This window comes from Lissotriton helveticus, chromosome 2_1, assembly GCF_964261635.1.
Source record: "Lissotriton helveticus chromosome 2_1, aLisHel1.1, whole genome shotgun sequence".
NCBI classification, from domain to species: domain Eukaryota; kingdom Metazoa; phylum Chordata; class Amphibia; order Caudata; family Salamandridae; genus Lissotriton; species Lissotriton helveticus.
In genome coordinates this window covers 882,680,206-882,700,925 of record NC_136059.1, presented here as the reverse complement: position 1 = coordinate 882,700,925, position 20,720 = coordinate 882,680,206, and the positions used below count along the sequence as shown (strand labels likewise).

Genomic DNA, 20,720 nt, shown 5'->3' with positions numbered 1-20,720 from the left:
CCTGCCGCTCTCTACCCCCTTGACTCTGCTCCGCAATGACCTGGGAAGGCAGTCGTTTACCAACACTGCTAGATTACGCCCTTTATTGTTCTGGGTGTACCTGAGAAGGACCCCAGAACTGGCAAACTATGCGGCTGCATTGAACGAGATTATCACTCTAGACACAGGGAACAAGATTAAGTGGATCTGTAAACTGAAGCAGCAGGTTAAAGAAATTGGGTTCGAAGAAGCTTGGGCAACCCAGATCGCGCCGGCCAAGCAATCTATTAAGAAGGCATACTGGGGGGAGGAGCCAAGCTCGCGACCGTGATGGCCGCGTTGTAGCTCGGCTCCGTCAAACCTCCCTGCCTGAACTGTCTATCCTGCACCTTATCCTGCCCCGAGAAGTCTTATTTGCTGGAATATGGACTTATGACGTTTTGCTGGCACTCACCGTCTGCTCCGGATATTCTTAAGTGCCGCGGATCCTGAGCTGCGCCCTTGTTCGCTTCGTGGCCTCCGGGGCGGGCAGGCCTGGTACTCGTCTGCGGCGCCCAGGCGGGGCGGAGCGCCGGGGCCGACCCCTTGGTGGAGGAGCGGGGTCGGCCGGAGCGGCCATTGTGCGGTTGGACCGGTGGCGACTGACCGGGCCTGGTCTGGCTGTCTGGGGACCTGGTGGTGGAGTGCTGCCTTCCACGGACGGGGGTTGACCGAATGGGCGACTCGTCTCACCTTTGTTCTCCTGTCCGGCCATCTTGAAACCCTCCGCCCGGTCTCGGCGGGCGGCGCCCGTGGGTCGGTGGCGCCGGCTGCCTCAATATTCTGGTGGCCTGCCTTTTTGCCCTGAGGGTTCCATTGCTTGTCGCCGGCTGGTTCCCATCGAGCTCTGTTGGTGGCCGGATTGGGGTCGGAGATTGCCGCGGCCGCGCCGGGCTGCAAAGATGGCGGCCCACACCCTGCATCTACGCCCATTTGGGGACGGCGACATTGGCTCGCCGCACGGCACGTTTGCTGAATACCGTAAAGGTGAGCCTACAGTTGGCGACGTTTTCGCCGCCTTGTGTTCCTGGCGTGCTTCCATGACTGTGCCTGTCGATGGGCTGGATGGTAGCCTTTGTTCCCGGCTCGTTGGGCCGTCCCCTGCGTGTATGGCTTCGCCGCTTCAGGGTGCTGCGGTGCCTTTCCTGGAAATTGAAAATACTAAGGCCACCGCTTGTTTGGACGTTCAGATGCCTGCTGCCTGGTATTGTCAAGAGTTCTTCCCTGTGGTGGATGCATTGGAGAGCCTCCAGCCGAGATCCGTCCGGATCGGTCTCGCCGGGTCCCCCGGTGATTTTTTGCCTCGGCCTGCCGAGCGGAGATCCTGTAACTGTTTCACCGGGGCAATTTTTTCCCCTTGGTCTGCGGAGCTGCGCTTGAGTTGCCTGCTGCTGTTGCTGTCCTTTTTTACTCATCCGGTCCGAAGCCGTTATAACTTGTGTAGTAGCTCGACGTTTGGAATCCCTGTTTTGCACCTCTGCCCCCTCATGTTCTGGTTCTTTGTGCACTCTGTGCCTATGGCACTGGACAGACGAGGACAGGGTTGAGATGACCTTGCACCGCCGGACTATTACTTTGTGGCGTGACCGGATGACCGCCTTGCGGCTCTACATGTATGATTGCTTCCTCTTCATATTCCTGGTACCTGTTTATTGTTTTGCAATGACTTTATCTTCTCGTGGGCTTTGAATGTGCTCGGACGGGGGAGTTGGGGGCTGATAGTTTCGATTATGTGTCTCCTCTCCCGATAGTTTTTTCCTTCCTTTCCCCTTCCTCTCTTTTTGCCTATATGGTTTCTTCCTTACTTTTTGACTCTTCTATATTTCGGGTTTCCGGTTAGGGCGACAGGCACGCTGCTGGGGGGGTAGGCCGTAGCCTTCCGCAGGGGTGCAGGGTGGGGTGGGTGGGGGGGGGTCTGTCTTTTTGTTTTTCTTTTGTTCTTGGTTCTATGGCTCTTGTGTATTCTTTTTCTGGGCGCTGCGTCTGCATGTAGGCCTCCTGGGGTGTTTTTTGCTAGCGTGGGCACACGGCCTCCCTGCTACCGATGTTCATTGCGCATCCATTACTCCTGTTTCCTTTGGCTCCGTGGGCTGCCCCTTTTTCGTGTGCTTTATTTGCCATGGGGCATATACTGTAGGGCCGCATCCTCTTTTCCCTGTTTTTTCAACCCTTTTTTCTGATGCTCTTTTCCCCTTTTTCCCCTTCCTTCTCTCTTTCCCTGGGTCGATGTAGCGGATGGCTTCGTATTGCAATCCTGACTTCCTTTCTATGTATTGATGCGTATTCTTGTGGTAACGGGTGGGCGTTGGGCAGTGGATGGTATTGTTTGCTGATGTGGGACTCATGTTTTGCCCTTGCTATGATGTAGCCGTTCTTTTTTTTGAAACTCGCTGTGTTTTGTTCCACTGCCTGTTGACGACCCGCCACGGACTTTTGGACTTTAATAACTGCAATGTTCCTGCTCCTCACCCTATTATATTATAAAATTAACCTTCACTTTTCCTTCTCACTGTGGTTTCCTTGTGGCTATTTGCTTTGCTTTGTTGCATCTGTTATATCGGAGACCTGCTGGAGTTTCTTTCCTGGCCTATGTGCTAATACAGTGTGGTGGCCGGCCCGATGGGTTGTAGGCCCGTATTTGTCAGCTATATCTGCACAATAAAGGTTTTCAAAAAAAAAAAAAAAAGAAGGCATACTGGGAGTGGTTGAAAGGGGTGGAGGCACGTAAACCCAACCGGGGAACCTAACTGAACAGTTTTTAGAGCACAAGCCAGTTGCTAAATTCGAGCGCTATCTTGACTTTATACAATCTCCCCGCAATAGATTGCTGTACATCAAGTTCAGGTTAGGAACGCTTCCACTTAATGACCTGGTAGCGGGTTGGCAGACTTATTGCTTGCCCTCAATGAGTTGCCCGGGTTGCCAAGCCCCATAAGAAATGCTTCCCCATTTCTTCTTTGCATGCCCTGCTTATAGGGCTGCAAGGAGTAAATGGCTGAAACCAACTTGTAAAAATCTTGGCTTTACTGACTACAGGGCTGCACTACGTTTGTTCAAATCTGACACTTCCTCTCTTAGTATGATTTGTGCGGTAGTAAAATACTTGGGCAATGCCTGGCTAATACGTTTAAAGTTGGTAAAACTCAACAAGAGCTAGTGTCCCAAGGTCCCAAATGCTGCTATACACTGACTGTAATTGAAATTGTTTTTATTGTATATAGTGTAAAAATTCATTTTAAAGGACTTTTAGTGATTTTATTCTGTTAACTGCGTATGCAATCATCTTGTTAACTGTTGTATAAAATGTTGGATTTTATGCTAATTGTTGTATGAAATGCTGGATTTTCTATTCCAAATAATCTGTGTATGCTTTTATGATATTTTATATCGAAGAAAGTATTACAACATTCTTAATGGGAGCCACTAACAAGAAAAGACAGCTGGGAACTCATAGAAGGCCTCAGAATCATTTAGGCAGGAAAATGCTAACTTTCTAAAACTGGTATTTTCAAAATTGCAAACTAAAATGTGACTTTACAATAAAATAAGATTTGAAAGGAAAAATTATTTGAGTGTAAATTGTATACCCTTATCTGCTCCTAATCTAAAGATAGCATTTATTAATTTCAATAAGTTAACCCAGTGTTAGTCAACTGAAAGATGGGCCTTACAACAGTGAGAAATGACTTTAGGAGTTTTCACCTCAAGGACATGTAAAAAACTTCTCATGTCGTACTTTTAAAAAGCAATGCTCCCAGCCATATCTGTCTTTAGGGCTAACAACAGGGCTGACTTATAAGTATGATACTATAGTGCCTACAGCACTCATTGTGCCGCCCACTTAAGTAGTCCTTTAAAACATGTCTCATGCCTGTGAAATGCAGGCTGCGTGCAGTTTTAAACTACCAATTCAACCTAGCAAAATAAATCTTTTACCATGCCTAAACATCCTATTTCAATACATATACATCACCCATTAGGGCGGTCCAAACACTCCATAGGGCAGGATGCAGTGGAATTCAAAAAGGGGGACATGTACATTTAATTTAGTAAATGGTAGTGAAAAACTCTTAAATTAGTTTTTCACTACTTCAATGGTTACCCCCCCCCCACAGGATAACATTGGGTTACCTTATTACATTTAATAAGTTATACCATTGTACTGGGAGCAAGTAGGAATTTCATGTTTACACTCAAATTAGTTCTAATTTAAAACCTTCTTTAATGGTAAAGTCAGAGTTCTGAAAATGCCACTTTAGAGGGTTGACATTGGCCTGTCCTAACAAATTGGTGCCTGCAGCCTGTTTCCTGGGTCACATGACTGGGTCTAATTGGCAGTCCCAGACAGCTAGACAAAGGGGGAGAAGCTGTTGACAGGATGGACCATCCGTCTGGGATGGGAGCGGTGAAACTGTTCCCTGCCCCTCTTAAATTTCAAAGAGACTGCCTCAGCACGCTCACAAATAACTTAACATCAGTCCATTGTCACCCTAGACACCTTAGTTCCTGGGCATGGGAGGAAGGAAATTCCAGAACCAGATGTGGGGGAAGTCTAGATGCTTCTACCATTTCAAAGGATGGCAACAGGTATAAATATTGGACCCCAGGCCAACTCATCAGTTTACTCCTGGACCTGCGGAGGACTGCCAGAAGGACTGTCTGGTACCTCAGAGAACTGCCCTACAGATATCAGAGGACTGCCCTGATGCTTAAAGCTTACCATGTATTCTCAGAGGATTGCCCTGCTTCTGGAGGCCTGTCTGTCTGCTTGATACCATAACTACCAGAGCAGCTCCAAGGATCAAGTGGCTGACCTTCTGTTCTAAGCTATTGGAACACAACATGCTCCAAAGGCCTACCTGCAGTGGACCAACAACTGGGCCTGCCTCAGCCCTGCTGGCCCCTCTTGGAATGAGGTCCTGATCCCCATAAGGTGCCTCCCCAGGTCTTGGATCATTGGCAGACATCCGTTAAGCTCCTCCTGTGACGAAAAGGAGAAATCCTTAAATGTTGAGCTTCTTCTGACTGTGAATGGGCGTGTTTGTGCCAAGATCTTGTTAGTTTAAATGACGGGCAATGTGAAACCCCAGTGAACTCACCACAGCAACTGTCAGCGACAACCCGCAATGCAAGAGCTGCACATCACGCTATAGCAACAACAGCTCACAGGGATTGCCAACAAGACAGCCAACAGAATCTTCGCGCTACAGAAACCACTTTTCGTGAAACCTGGCCTGCTCTTCGTGCTACAGTGACAACCATCAATGATGCTCTCCTCACACCTTGTAGCCTCCTCCACTGTGAACTGGACTCTTCATGCCAGACTTTGAGAAGGTAACGTTTTCAGTGGGGCAAACCGGTCCCTGTATCCGACCTATGCTCTATCGTGGTCGGCTTGAACTTGTGAGTTTCACCTGGTCTAGCATGACCAGATGACCCATAGTGGTGCTTTGTGCTTTTAGGACTTATGCTTGCCTAAAACGTTGTGATTGAATATATCCAGTTCTACTTATTGGGTTTTTAACATTTTGGTCTCATTGTGTTTATTACAACTTTCTCTATTTTCCTAAATTGGCATGGTATTTTTCTTCTAATGTGTTTTTATTTTATAACCAAGTGCTACATAATTACTTTACACATTCCCTCTAATTTAAGCCTGACTGCTTTTGCGCCAAGCAACCAGAGGGTTAAGCTCAGGTTAATATAGTGACTTTTGTGGTTCACCCTGACAGAGATTTTGGTTGTTGCTTGAGGAGGGTTCATAAATCCTTAAACCCAATTTCTTACATTGGTGGCAGTGGCGGGATTCAGTACTTGTGTTTCTACAGTGACAGTCAAGGATTTTGTGTAACACTCAAACCCCATTATAAATGATTTGATACCAAATCGAACCACATTTTAAATTCTTCCTTTTTTCTTTCAATTGGTTATTTTTCCAAATGTATTTCCTGTCTCATCTTTTTGCACATAGGACTTTTGTTGTGCCTGTGATACCTTGCCAGAATGATGATGGATCCCAACTGCCTATCTTACTACAATATGAGGGCTCTGAAGGAATTCTGCAAGGAGAGAGGGCTGGATGTAAAGAAGAGATCAACTAAGCAGGACCTTCAGACAGCCCTGTAGGCTTTTGATGAAGTGCGCAGGTTGAGGACCAAGAGGTTGATGACCCTGAGAATGATGATGAGGAGGTGGGAAATTACTTGACAATTGCTCTAGAGGAGAGTGATGGGGCCACCGAGATAGGGTCCCCTGCTGGATACCATGCAGGAAGCAGTGTATCACTTCACAACCTGTCTGCTAAAGAGGCAAAGGACAGAGAGGCCAAGAGGGAACTGAAGCTGTAGCTAGCCAAACTGGCTTCAGAAGAGAGAAAAGCTGAGGCAGAAAGAGTCTTAGCAAATGAAAAGGCAGATCAAGCCATGGCCAAGAAGAGGGCTGAAGCCAAAAGGTCCTTGGCAGAAAAAGAAATTGTGAGCTCATGATCTGCATCTAAAGGACCTGTACCTAAAGCTTAAACAAGCCTCAGAGTCCAGCAAAAATGGTGGTAGTGATACCCCAGTGCCAAATAGAGAGAAGAGGGTCATCATTCCCCATGACCTGGTACCTAACTTTGTTGTGGGGGACAACATTGATAAGTGGTTTGGGCATATGAGGTTGCCCTAGAGATGCACAGGGACCCTGAGGTGGATTACGGAGCTAGTCTCTGGAACCACATTCCAAGTGAAGAGAAGGATGCACTGTTAGCCCTGAGGTAATGGGACAGAATGAGTTGTCCAATCATGAGGGGCACACATCATAAAATATGGTTTCACATCTAAAAAGTACAGACATACGTTTAGGGACAGACAGAGGTTGCTCCAAAAGACCTGAGTAGATTTTGTGGACTACTTTTGTGAGCCACTGGATGGTAGGTTGAAATGTAGTGTGGTAAATACACATGAGAGGCTATACAATTTAGCTGCAAGAGAGTACATGTTCAGTCATTGTTTTCAAGGACTATGCCCACACCTGATTGACTACAAGCTCTTTAACCCTAGGGAGCTTGTAAAGGAGGTATACCTTTTGACTAGTACCAGAGTGTCAGGAAAGGTACCTGGGTGGGGGACCATGAGAAGGGTGGTTCAGATTAGTAGGGTAAAAGGGAAGTCCACCCAGACAGGTCTCAGAATAGTATGGGGGAATGGTTTCCTAAGCACCTTCTAAGAATAGGAGGGAAGGTTCTGGTGAATGGTGGCCCAGGGCACCCTGTTTCAAACCTGGTGCTGTGATTGCTCCCAGATGGGACACAAGCAAGGGAACCAGTCTGTGGCCAGTCTGTGGCAAGAGACCATCCACTGATGGGAGCTCCACAGGGGTAGGTTGTCCTGAGAAGCCCATTGGCTCTATTCTGAGCAATGAAAACAGCTGAGCTGGGAGGGGTGACAACTCGGTCAGAAGGGCACCTAGGAAGCTCAGGTGTCTGGGAGTACTACTCCCAAAGGCAGAGTATGGAGACCCAGATGAAGGGACAGGAGGTGGAAACAGCCCACAGTGGAAGGAACAGTGGGTCAGGTATTGCCAGCTCTGAGAACAGAGCATGTTGAGACTGAATTTGTTGAGGACACTTCTCACCTGGAGTTGTCCCTTGTGCTGATAAAAAGACAGAGGGCTAGAAGCCTTCACCATGCAAACTCCTGCAAGACACTGAAAGAGTGTGTCACCCTTGAGGGGGTGGCTATTCCCCTTAGAAGCCCTGGCTTGCCATGTACCTGTTCAGCCTCAGGGTAAGACCCTGGGATGAAAGGTCAGTGTTAGGATAACACCCTTGGACTGCTGTGAAGGAGAATGGAAGAAGTGTGCCTAATACCAGGGACTGTTGTCTCCACTCTGAGAAACCTAAGAGATCTGGGAATTCTCTAGAACAGTTATGGAACTCTCTGCTAGCTTCATTGCTGGGAGTGATGCCTGCCAAAGGCCCCCACTTGGAATCTCAACCTCGCAGTAAATGGCCCAAGGCCTGATTCTTGACACTGAATTTTTTTTGGGTTGCTGTCCTTATGGGCAGAGTTTCTCTTGGGTTGGGGACAGAAGTCTGATCCAAGTGGCGGTGTTGGTCACATGACTTTGATGGCCTTGGTGGCACCGTCTGCCTACTAGAATGAATCTGTGGGTAAGTTAAAGTTAGGTGCTTCACAGATAGGGTCCACAAGTAAGGAGAAGTGTTCCCTATGGGTCAGTCCAGTGTCTCAAATGAATGTTGACAGAGGTATCCAACTGAGTTCAAGGGAGCATAGAATTGACAGCTGCCACTGCAGGAGAGGCCCATTGTCCTTGTTCTATCGACTAAGCAGGGAAGTCCAGCAAGTTATTGATTAGTGTACCCTGGATTTTGGGTAGCAGGGGTAGTGGTAGGCTAGGCCCTTTCTGCAAGGTCACCCCCAAACGTTTTGCCTTCACCCCTCCTGTTTTCTGACCCCGTTTTTGGGGGGTTAAGTACCCTGTGCACTTTATCATTACTAATTAGAGCCAAGGTGCTTGTGCTCTCCTATTTAAGCATTGTAAAATTAACTTGCACCCAATTTGTACATTTTAATTTACTTATAAGTCTCCAGTAAAGTGTTACTACATGTACCCAGGGTCTGTAAATTAAATGCAATTAGTGAGCATGCAACAGTGATTGTGCCACCTACTAAAAGTAGCCTTTCAAAACATAACTCAGGCCTGCCATTGCAGCCTGTGAGCAATTTTTGTCTGCCATTTCGACCCGATTAAATAATCTTTTTGCCAGGCCTAAATCTTCCATTTTAATGAATATGAGACACATCTAGTGTAGGCCCTGAACCGCCCATAGGGCAGTGTACATTGCATGTAAAAAGTTGGATATGTACTTTTAAGTTCTACATGTCCTTGTAGAGGAAAACCCTTAAATGCAATACTGCAAGGTCCACTTCTCCCAATAGGATTACTGTGGGTCACCGTATTACAATTAATAAGTGATAACATGTGTTTGCAAACGGATAGAAGCATAATGTTTGGTGACAATTGTTATGTAAAATCCTCTTCAATGCTAAAGTCAGGTTTTAAGTCCCAATTCTGAAAATGCCACTTTTAGAAAGTTGGTATTTTCTTGTCTAGCTTGCATACTGTATCTTGGGTCACATGGCTAGGTGTAGTTGGCATTTGAACTTTGTGTATTCCTCCCAGACAATATCAGAAAGAAGCACTGGGTGTTTCAAGGATGGGCCACCCTGACCTGATGGGAGGGATGGAGCTGTCACCTATCACATTTTCACATTAAAAGATCTGCCTCAGCAGACACATAAAGCACTTCACACTAGCCTTTTGTGACTCTGATCCTCCTGGGACCAGGGCAGGGAGGAAGGAAATTCCAGAACCAGATGTAGGGGGGAAGTCTAGAAGTTTCTCCTACTTCAAAACTGGCACCAGGTATCAATATTGGATACTTAGATCAACTCTTCAGTATACTCTTTGACCTCCGGAAGACTACAGAAGGACTGCCTTATACTGCAGGTGACTTTACTGTTGCTTGAGGCGTGCCTTGTTTTTTAGAAGACTGCCCTGCTGCCTAAAGAATTTATTGTTTCTCAAAGGACTGACCAGCTGCTACCAGAGGATTGCCCTGCTGCTTAAGGCTTGCCTTGTTCCTCAGACCATTGCCCTGTTGCTTGACGCCTCCCTTGTGCTTCGGCGGACTGCTCTGCTGATTGGGGCCTGCCTTGCTGCTTCAAAGATAGAGGGCCATCACCTTGGACCCAGGACTACCAGAGTGACTCCAAGGGTCAGTTAGCTGACCTCCTGTTCTGAGCTATAGCAACACAACAAACTCCAGATGCCTCAATGCAACTGCTGAACCTACTGCAATTGGCCTCGCCAGAACCTGTAACAGAACCTGCTTGGACTTGCATCTGAGCCTGCCTGGGCCCTTCTAGCCTCTGCTGGACTGAGTTCCTGATCCCCAAGAGCTGGTTCCCCAAGTTTCAAATCCCTGGCTGGCAGGCATCATTTTGGTCTGAAATTGTTTATTGAAGCTTTCTCTAATTTTTGCTAAATTGGTGTGGGATTTTCCTCTGTTGTGTTTCACTTTATTATTCTTTAAGTGCTATAAAAACGAAAGTATGTCCTTTTGTCAAAACATAAATAAAAAAATAAAAACATTTGTTAAAAGTTGTTGAGTACACTCCCGCGAAGGTTTCTGGCAAACAAAAAAAAAAATGTTAAATATCGGCCCCCCAGGGCCCTAATAATCTTTCCAATACTGAACGTTTACAGTTTCCGGTGCAACTCGCTTTTGCAATGACCATCAACAAAGCACAAGGACAATCGCTGCACGTGTGTGGACTAGATTTGGAGAATCCGTGCTTCTCACATGGACAACTGTATGTGGCCAGCTCACGCGTTGGAAAACCTTCTGATTTATTTGTGTACGCACCAGACAGAAAAACAAAAAATAACGTGTATCCACAAGCACTCGAATAAATAAACAGAATTAAAACAACACTTTAAAATGTTTTCCATAATAAAATGAATACGTTTCAATAAAAATGACACAATGTAAATTGAATATTATCATAACAAGTTTCCTTAAATTTCCTTTCTTCTGAGATTGCAGCAATGTGCGACGGGTAAGCTAGTGCTACATAAAATCTTTACACTTTGGCTCTAAGCTAAGCCTGGCAGCGTTTATTGCCAAGTTACCAGAGGGTTAAGCACAGGTTAATTTACTGACTTTTGTAGTACCCCCCTGACAGGAAATATCGCTCTTTCTTGAGGGTGTTACACAGCCCCCTTCAACTAAAAACCCAATTTCCTATATGGCCCACTCCACCCTTGGATCAGAAGTTTTTCTCCCAACCCAGGGAACAATCTCCAGTTCCTAGTGGAAGACACACTGCCCCTACTCTGGACTCAGTAGGGGACCTCACTCATGGAGGTCTCCCTCTCTCCTTTGGTTCTGGGACGGGGACAGGAGGCTATACTCTCTTTTTATTTCTCTAGCTGTTTCAAAGTTATCCTCCTCTCTCTCCTCCTCCACCTCCATGTCATCCTCATCCTCATCATCCTGCTCCTGTGTTGTAGATTGCATGCACAAAATCTCTTTCCAAGCTTAGAGTGATATCTCGTAGTCAATCTTTGGAGTGACCTCAACTACTGTTAGGCTCTCTCCCTGCACATCTCCTTCATCTGTGCCATAAGGCCGCTTTCAAAGTTGTCAAAATTCAACTCCATTCTGGCAGTCAAGAGTCACAGGTGTACAAAATATGGGGTAGTAATTAAATTTAGAAAAAAGAAAACATAGTCAATCAAGGAGAATTACAAAAAAGCTGAATCTGATATCAGAAATTTTGTATGGGATTTTTAGTTCGAGAAACTGAGTGGCACTGCACAAACATAAGTGCTGGGTCCCACAGCTGAACACATATGTAAGACATTGGGTTATTGGTTGAGAGGGGTGGAAGCCCCAATCAGGCAACAACAACAATCCTTGGCAGGGTGAACCACAAAAGTCACTGAATTAATCGGTACTTAACCCCCCCTGCCCCAACTTAGAGGCAATGTTTAAAGTACTTATGCAAATAGAAACAAAGTGAAAACACAGTACAATAAAAAATTCAAACCGTCACAGCAAACAAGGGGGTGAGTGGCTGAAAAGTTTCAGCACTCGTCTATCATCTTGTTGTGTTTGCTATGTTTGCCCTAAGTGGCCAAGGGTATGCCCAGATGTGGGTCTCTTGCTCGCTGTGCCATTAGATTCAAGCTAACCTGGCAGATGAAGGGAAATACACCGAAACTGGTCTTAGGATGCTGGTTTGATGTCCAGCAAGGACCTGGCCAGGCAGTTTGGGCTGGACTGTTACCATGACGAGCAGGGTCAAGACTGATTTCCGTATGGCCACTATGACTGGAGTGGTGTAGTGAGCAAAAGAATGATGCATAAAACTCAGATCTCTTGACTGGAGGAGACTGGCTGAAAAGTTTCAGCACTACGCCTATCATTTAGTTGTGTTTGCTAAAGGTTTATTTTGCCAGGTCCACATAGCAATTTAAAACTGCACGCACAGGCCGCTGTGACAGTCCTGAGACATATTTTACAGTGATACTTGAGTGGGTGGCACAAGGAATGCTGCTTTCCACTACTAGCATATAATTGACAGGCCCTGGGTACTGATCGTAAAATTTACTACAGACTTAAAAGTAAATTAAATGTGCCAATTAGGTGTAGTCCAGTTTTACCATGTTTTATGAAGTAAGAACATGCGCATGATCCTGATACCATCAAAAATAGTGTCAGCAATTAAAGGCACAAATCTGGGCGTGGACCTGCAAAAATGGGCCAGGTCCAACAGTAGCTATGACAAACAAGTTCACTGAGGTCCACTAAATACATATGTTACGAGAATTTTGAATAAACATGGAAAAAAATACATATAATTACTCTTGCACATCCATTATAACAACATACCTGCAACTACAGCACAGTACTTTTTATGTGAAGTTTGCTTGTTAGCGAATTGATGGTCGTTCACTGATCTTTTTCGTCTGTATATGCGGTGTGCATTCCCTGTTACTGCCATAGTTTGATTGAAGGGCTCAATAAATATGATGTCTTCATTTATTTTTATAAAGCCCATCTGTAAATAATAACAAAAATAAAGTCAAAAGCATTCATTAAGAAACACATTGCACAGTGAAATATACATCAGTACATTGTGTATATCAATTCATTTTATGTTGTTTACTGTAGTAGTATATTGCATGATTAAAGGCCTCCTGTGGAGTTCGCAGCATAAAACTGAAAAATTAATTAATAATCATCACAGATATAACTCTATGTTAGAATGTTTTTACTTCACTAAAGTTCTAAAGGACATTCCCACTTTGTGTTCCTGCAGGTTTACAATACACCCGCTAAATAAAATATATTACAATAATAAAAAGAATAACACAATGATGATTATGATGATGAGTAATCCAGACAAAAGTAACAATATGCACATACAATTAAGTGTCTTTCATTTAACTGTTAGCATCACATCAACTTATAGAAAAGTCCTGTTCTTAAGAGTCCAGCACATCACAGACAGATGTTGCTTGTGCAACCCAAATTCACCATAAAAAACTCATTACGGTTTCAGAGGGACCCTTTATCAGATCAACATAGCACAGCTGCCCTCTGTTCAACCCTAGCACTTCCCGTGATGGAACACAAGATATGGAGCAAGCCTCAAACACACCTGGAGATTGCAGCAGTAAATCACAAATGGACCCAGGATGTAATACCCAAAGAAAAGAATCAGATGCACACACTCATAAACACAAATAAATGCACAGCAGAGGGTCTGCATTTGGCCCAAAAGCCACATGCCAAAGCAGCCAGTCAGTTGCATTCATCAGATAAAGCCAAAACAATGCGTACTAGTAAGTGTCACTGTCAATAACACACATGACACACCTGGCCACTTGGACCACCTCAGAATATGACCTCCAGTTGGTATTTATGGCTCCTTCTATCTGAGTGGGATCAAGCATCTAAAACAAGCAATTTATGAACCACTGTACCAGTATTTCCTGCCCTAAGGGGGATTAGCTCCACTTTATTGCACCCACTGTTCAGTATAAAAAATACCATGTACCTAATGTAAATTAAATTCCAGTTCACAACAGTAAGCGATGTGGCTGTTATTCCCAGCCATTATTGTTTAAATAAACTTAAACGGTTCCTCATTGCCAAGCTTTGCAGTTCAGTTTAGATAATCAGAACCTTCTTCAACATAACTATTAATATTAATAATATGAATAAATACAACCTACAAATTTAGCTCTCATTTCCCTATCATATTGTCTTGAGATTTAATGTAGTGATGGATTTCCAGCTGGACAAATCTAATAACAGCAAATCAATGTTTTGCTCAAATACATGCATATATTAGATCCCTGTTGAAACAATTTGACTTCTGTGATATTTGGAGAGAAAAGCATGCTAATGAACAGGGGTACACTTTCCACAATAAAAGCTATAATTACTACACAGGATCGATTATTTCTTACCAGACAAATCTTTAAGAGCAGACGTTAACGAAGTGAGACATTTTGCCGCCCATTTGTCTGATCATGCAGCAGTGGTATTAGAGTTTAAGCAAAATCAGAAAGAAAGTTGAGAAGATGGACATTAGAGCGCTCCTTCTTAACTGCTCAGCCCATAATAGACAGACTAAGAGTATAAACAATTGAATTCTTCGAGATTAATAGTATATCAGCAGCTAAATATATAGTTTAGGATAGGTTTAAAGCCTATATAAGGGGGGGTCTGATCAGTTCATCTGCACAAAACGTCAAGCAATATAGAAAGATGGTCGAAGACATGGAGTGTGAGATAATGGCACTAGAAAAGTGTAGATACCCAACGGATGGGGAAGAGCCCACTGAGAAGTGACAAAATGAAATCCAAGATCATAAACAGTGTCTCATCACTACTCTGGAAAGCAGGGTGAAGGCACGTTGGGAAGCCAGTAAATTAGCACACTTTCAGTAAAGTGAGAATGAGGGGAAACACCTGGCTTGGAAGACTAAGGCAACCCTCACAAGAATTGAGATCAGTAAGATAAAGTGTAGGAGAATGGGAAATAGTCTATGAGAAACTCAGGAAGGGGGGCACGCCTTTGTGGAGTTCATCTGAAACATCCATACAGAGGATTTGTGCATCTCTGAGGCTTAGGTTAATCGATGGTTGGATGGGCAGATTGTGGGGGGACTTTCAATGGAATAAAAATAAATTCCTGATGGAGAAATAACCAAGAATGAGGTATTTTAATTGATTAAAAAAGGAAAAAAGGTAAAGCGGCTGTGCATGATGGCCTTTCAAATAAATTCCGTTTACAATTAAGCAACATATTATGCCCAGTATTGACACAGCTCTTCGTAAATATTTGGGAAGAAGAAGCTTCACCCCCAAAATCATGCAGGGATGCAGTAGTCACTTTAATCCTAAAGACAGGAAAAAAACAAAGGTCTTGCGAATCTTATAGGTCAATTTCACTCTTGAATTGTGATTATAAGTTTTATGCCAGTAGTCTGGCTGGTAGACTGAGTAGCGTAATAGAAGAGTTGATAGCGGAGGACTAAAAGTGTTTCATGAAAGGTAGATTTATGCACCATCTAAGTGATGAGTAAATAGGGACAACTGACTTGGCAATGGAAAGTAAAGTACCTCTGGAGATTAATACACTCGACGTTACCAAGGCTTTCAAAAGGGTGAATCGGCTATATCTTTTCCTCATGTTGAATCATATATGGGTATTAAATTCTCCATGGACTTACGGGGCACTTACAGGGCTCCTTTGGCAAACATGTTGTTGAATGGGAATCTCACATCAAGTTTCAAGATAACAAGAGGGACTAGACACGGCTATCACCTCTCCTCACTACTTTTTCACTTATTTATTGAACCTTTTGCTGAAAAGAACAGGCTGGAACAACAGATCATTCTGTTTTCATATGGTACTTGGGTAACAAAAGTTTCCTTATATGCCAATGACGTAATGTAATACACACAAGATTTGGGAAAGTGACTAGGATGAGGCTAACTCCTTCAAGACAGAGGAAATGGTGTGAACTGGAACATAGATGAGAACCATAGGCTGATAAAAAAGGAAATAAAATACTTAGGTATAAGGGTGGGCCAATCACTAAAACAATTGGCAGAATTAAACTTTCACAAAATTATGGTAGAAATGAACAGGCTATTACTCAGTTGGTCCCATCTTCCATTAACAATATTTGGGAGGAATAATCTAATCAAAATGACAATACATCCGTAATTTACTTTTCTTTTTAACATGATACCCCTCCATTTTAAGAATACTTGGTTGCAAAAGCTTCATTGCAGAATAGATTCATTTATACAGGCATCTAAGGGCCTAAGAATCACAAAAAGGAAGTTGTGAAAGAAATATGATAAAGGGGACATTGCACTGCCAGATTTTCAATAATATGCATGGACAATATGACAAGGGGTTCAGGAAGAGACCAGCAATGGGAGACTCTTTTCAATGAAGTGTAAAATGGTGGGTCCAAATTTATGTTCAAACTTGGAGAACAGAAATCTAAGGCTAAAAGTGTTGCAGGCGGTGGCACATTTGTGGGCAAAAATTTAGCATGTAACAAATCTGTCGTATTAAGGTAGGCATGCACCAATCTGTGGCTTTCGGAGTTCCAAGAAATGTTTCAAAGACAGGTTGGCTGTGAGTTTAGGACAGGCAGGTATCATGGAATAGGGCTAGAGTTTTGTGTGGCAGATATGTTCTTGGGACCAGTTACAGCAAGTAACCAATAAGACAGTGTGCAAGTTTAAATTCTTCCAACTACAGAGTTGGGCCCGCCCTGTGGAAGAAGATAAAAGTGGCACTAATGAGTTGGATGAACACTTGATTAAAAGCCTGCATTGGAAGAAGGTGGTGGCAACTTGGTATGAACTATTTATGGATATCTCAGAGAAAGGGCATTGTCAACCCAAATGCCTATGGGTAGGAATAACATTAGAACTAAGTCAATTGGTGGTTTGTGTGAAGTCATGCTGGCATTGGTGGTTGGGAACAAATAGTTATTGGAAGCAGAAACAATCATAAAGAGATCGGATTGAAATAAAGAAATCATGACTTTTTTTAAAGCTATTAAAAGTTGTAATATGTAAAGATGAGCCTATAACAACTAGGAAAGGAGTTCCAGTGGCTCTGGAAGGTACACCTGCTTTGCAGATTGCAATAGAGAGAGGATATTACACTTGTACCTGGTTAGAGATTTGGGTAAAATATACTGCGAAGGATGGTCCTTTAGCATTTCTGCAGTACAGGACATTTAAGGTAAGAATTCTAAAATATTTGAGGCGACAGATGAATGATTTAAAACCTAGACCTGTACCCATACAATATAAAGCCCTTGAAGAATGGGAACACAAAGCCTGTTGAAGAGAAAAGGAGAAATATCGGGGAAGATATTGAAATATGTTGAATCGATATGTAGAGACAAATTGGGATTCCCAGAAAAAATTATGGAGACAAGATGTTGCTTTGGGAGCACACATGTATCCTGTAATGGTAGCTGAAAATAAGGAAGGAGAAATGTGTTAGAAAAAGAAACAATCTCAAGAGCCAAAAGCTCAAGTAATCACATTGACAGATGAGAGCTTGGAGGATATAGATGGTAAATTACTGAACAAACTATTACTAAGTAGACCGCCACCTTATCATGAAGAACGGAGTAGTTGAGGAACAAATCCGTTTGTGAGTTTAAGGCCAGAAGCCCCACCTGCGAATTTAGATTCAGCTTCTGAAGTATTTTCTTGAACGGAGATCAGACTCCCGAAAGAGCAAGATTTTCAAATGTGATCATGACAAATAGTCCAGCTGCCTTCTTAGTTCCTGTAAATATAGGTCCCATTGTTCCTCGTTATCAAACAGGGCGAGGAGTTTTGCAACCCCATCAAATAACTATTCCAAATGGAACTATAGGAGAAGCCCATTCCTTACATGATACGAGTGAGGGTGTCAGAAATTACAGGACATTATCAACATGGGAAACAGTTAAAGTCCATGAGAGTGGTGTGGAGATGTGTAATAAAATGAATTTCACTGTGGAAGGGTAAATAGAGCCATTAATAAGCATTTCAGAAAAGAGTATTGAAACACCAAATAGGGGTCAGCGAATAAAAACTGGAAGGGTTTTGAAAATGGGAAATCAAAAAACAAACTCACAATGAGTACAAAAGAAAGGAGAAGCTAGTGGATAATATCAGAGATCACAATCAAGTACATTGATAGTGCCATCCCCGGTAGAACTTGATAATTGGATTAGAGATATAGGGCCAGATTCATCAAACAAAAATCCGCTCGCAAAGGGCCAGATTCTGAGAATCTGGCCCTTTGCGAGCTGTATTTTTGCATTTGGGATGCATCATCCCGAATGCAAAAATCGCAATTTTGGAAATCGCTAAATTGCGATTATTTGCATTTAAGGAATCTCAATTTTAGATTCCTTAAATGCAATTCGCTAATAGGGCACGCAAATTACCATGAAGTACAACTTCATGGTAATTTGCAAAAACTTTGAAAAATGCACTAAAGAGCATTTTAAAAAAGTTTCATGTTGCGCACACACATGCCCTAGGCCCATAGGAATGAATGGGGAGGTATTCCTTAATTGCTACTCGCAATTTGGGAGTCGCAATTAAGGAATTCTAAGAAGTCGCTATTTTTTAAGTGATTTCTTGATGCATTCCATTTTGCAATTCCTTAATAGCGAATCAGTATTTTTCGCTATTAAGGAATCGTAAATTGGGTTGTTGATGCATCTGGGGGATAACTCCTACTGGTAGGGTATTAAGCAATACAAATCGAGGCATGAACATAGATGTAATTAAATTAGAAGTGGAATTAGTAGAAATGATATTAGAAACACTAAGGCTGTCATTAGCATGGCAGGCGGATTGCCACCGGCTGACCGGCGGTGGTAATGTGCCAGCCAAAACACCAGGCCGGACGGCATGGTACCCCCCATTTGTTCACCCCGCCTCATTAGCATGGTGGGGAGTACCGCGGTGGACGGAAAGACCGTCTGCCGCTTTTCTGCCAGTAGGCAATCGTCCCGATTGCCTACCGGGCGGAAGAGGTCCATAATATGGTGGCGGTATTATGATGTGGCATTTTCAATGCCTTTCCATGGTGAAAGGCAATCAGAGTTCTCGTTGGCGGCCTGTTGCAGGCCTCCAGGGGGGTGTGGGGCTGCACTTAAGGGGTACCCATGGTACCCCCCAACATTGGCATGCACAAGGTGACATGCACCATGCAGTGCATCCTAATTGCCAGTGCAGAACTGCCGCACCACTTGCGGTCGGTCCCAGCACCGCTAGGGTCGGGGGTGAACTGAAGTCTGCCCGCCATCCTAATGGGCCCCTTAGTTCAGAGAGATCATCAAAATAGCATGATGAGGAATTACTATTCATGTGTAAAGATATAGCACAAAAAGCAAGAAATACCCATGAGAAATTTTCTGAGATAGCACAGAAATTTGTAGTGGATGTAGAAACAAAAATCCAAAGCCTTACAAAAAACATATCGATTCCAAAGCCTTACAAAAAACATATTGATTGGATGTCAGTCACAGAGATTTGGAGAGTCTGAATCCCTCTGGAAAAAGACTGAAGATTAAGGCGCTAATAACTACTTTGAAGAGATAGGGAGAAGTAGAAAGATGGGAAGGAAAGATGAGCTAAAAAGAAAGAAGATGCAACAATGGTTCTGCCCTTACACCCAATGATGGAAAAGGAAAAGGGTGAGGCACATTATGGCATATCCTATGAGAGAAGTACCAGGAGGAGGGTATGTACATGTCTCCTGGAATAGACAAGACATATTGTCCTTTTCCAGTGATTTTCCAAGATTGAGAGAGAAGCCTGTCAATTGGTATAAACAAGTGGCAAGGTTTGTGAAAGTTTCAACGGTTTTGTTACAAGATTTGGATGTTTTGTTTGATATTGTGGTTCCAACAGATTTATGGCTGGAATGTAAAATTGCTGATGATTGGCGCACCATCAACAGAGGTGATGAAAAAGTACAATCTGCTCATTACGTATTTGAAAGGAAAGATTTAGCCAAATTAAACAGATTAGGTAACAATTGAAAGAGTAAGTTTATGCATATTATGAGAGAATTTTACAAGCGTTCAAACACTACAGTGGTATTGATTATTTGGCAGAAAAGGACATGGGACATGTTGTGTATCGTTTTGTATATGGTTTGAAGCCTGAGATTAGTGTTATGATTCAGCAGCATTTAATTTGCTGGCAGAGCAAGTCTAAAGATGAAATACTTAGTTATGCTAAGAACTGTGGAGATGATATTGATTTGCGTCACAAAAAGTTGAAGGAGAAGTTGAGGTTGGCACAGGATGAGAACAGCTATGAAAAATATGTGGGTTTTGTTTCTTATTTTGTAGGTATGATACAGGGAGATAGTCAGACTACCACAGAAATGAAAGGTGTGATGGTAACTCCCATGCAAAATATGATGCCTAAAGGAAGGGGACGAGGATCAAATATTGAGACATTGAAAAAGATGTAACTTTGTCACAGTTGTGGCAAGTTCGGGTATTGAAAGCAGGAGTGTAAGTCTAATTTGGGTAATCAGGTAAATGGACAGACAATAGTGACAGGTGCAGATGGAATGGTGCAGTCACAGGTGAATAATGGTATGATGAATCAGCCAATGTTAAATGTAAAGGGTCAGAATCAAAACAGATCTTGTAGGGTCAGCGATTTTGAATTGGATCACAGAACCCATTGGTGGAAATTTACGAAGGGCCAACATAATTAAGCCCACATCTACTACCTTTATTTCAATAGAATCCCATTGTTCCATGACAGCAGTATGGCGTTTAACAAAAACAATATCCCAATGGACGAGTGAATAGCAATGACAAACACTCTGAATGCAGTGAACTACTTTGTTCTTTAAGAAAACTGTGGGTCTGATTTAGATCGTAGCAAACACAAGGAGGTGATGGACGGAGCACTGAAACTTTTCAGACACTCACCCCCAGTCACAGATCTGGTTTGAATCCATCATCATTCTTAAGCTCACTTCACCACCTCAGTTCAGTCCCAGCTATATGCAAATCAGTCTTTACCCTGTGCCTCATGGGAGCAGTCA

General features: G+C 43.4%; 1 protein-coding gene across 1 annotated transcript in view; it reads right to left on the bottom strand.

The window, feature by feature from the left end:
• The window catches only part of ADAMTS19 (ADAM metallopeptidase with thrombospondin type 1 motif 19), a 1,315,906-nt gene that overhangs the window by 1,173,863 nt on the left and 121,323 nt on the right, over positions 1–20,720 (bottom strand). Inside the window, exon 3 of the mRNA XM_078675613.1 lies at positions 12,482–12,650. Coding sequence (XP_078531739.1) covers positions 12,482–12,650 — 169 coding nt within the window. The remainder of the gene's footprint in view (positions 1–12,481; positions 12,651–20,720) is intronic.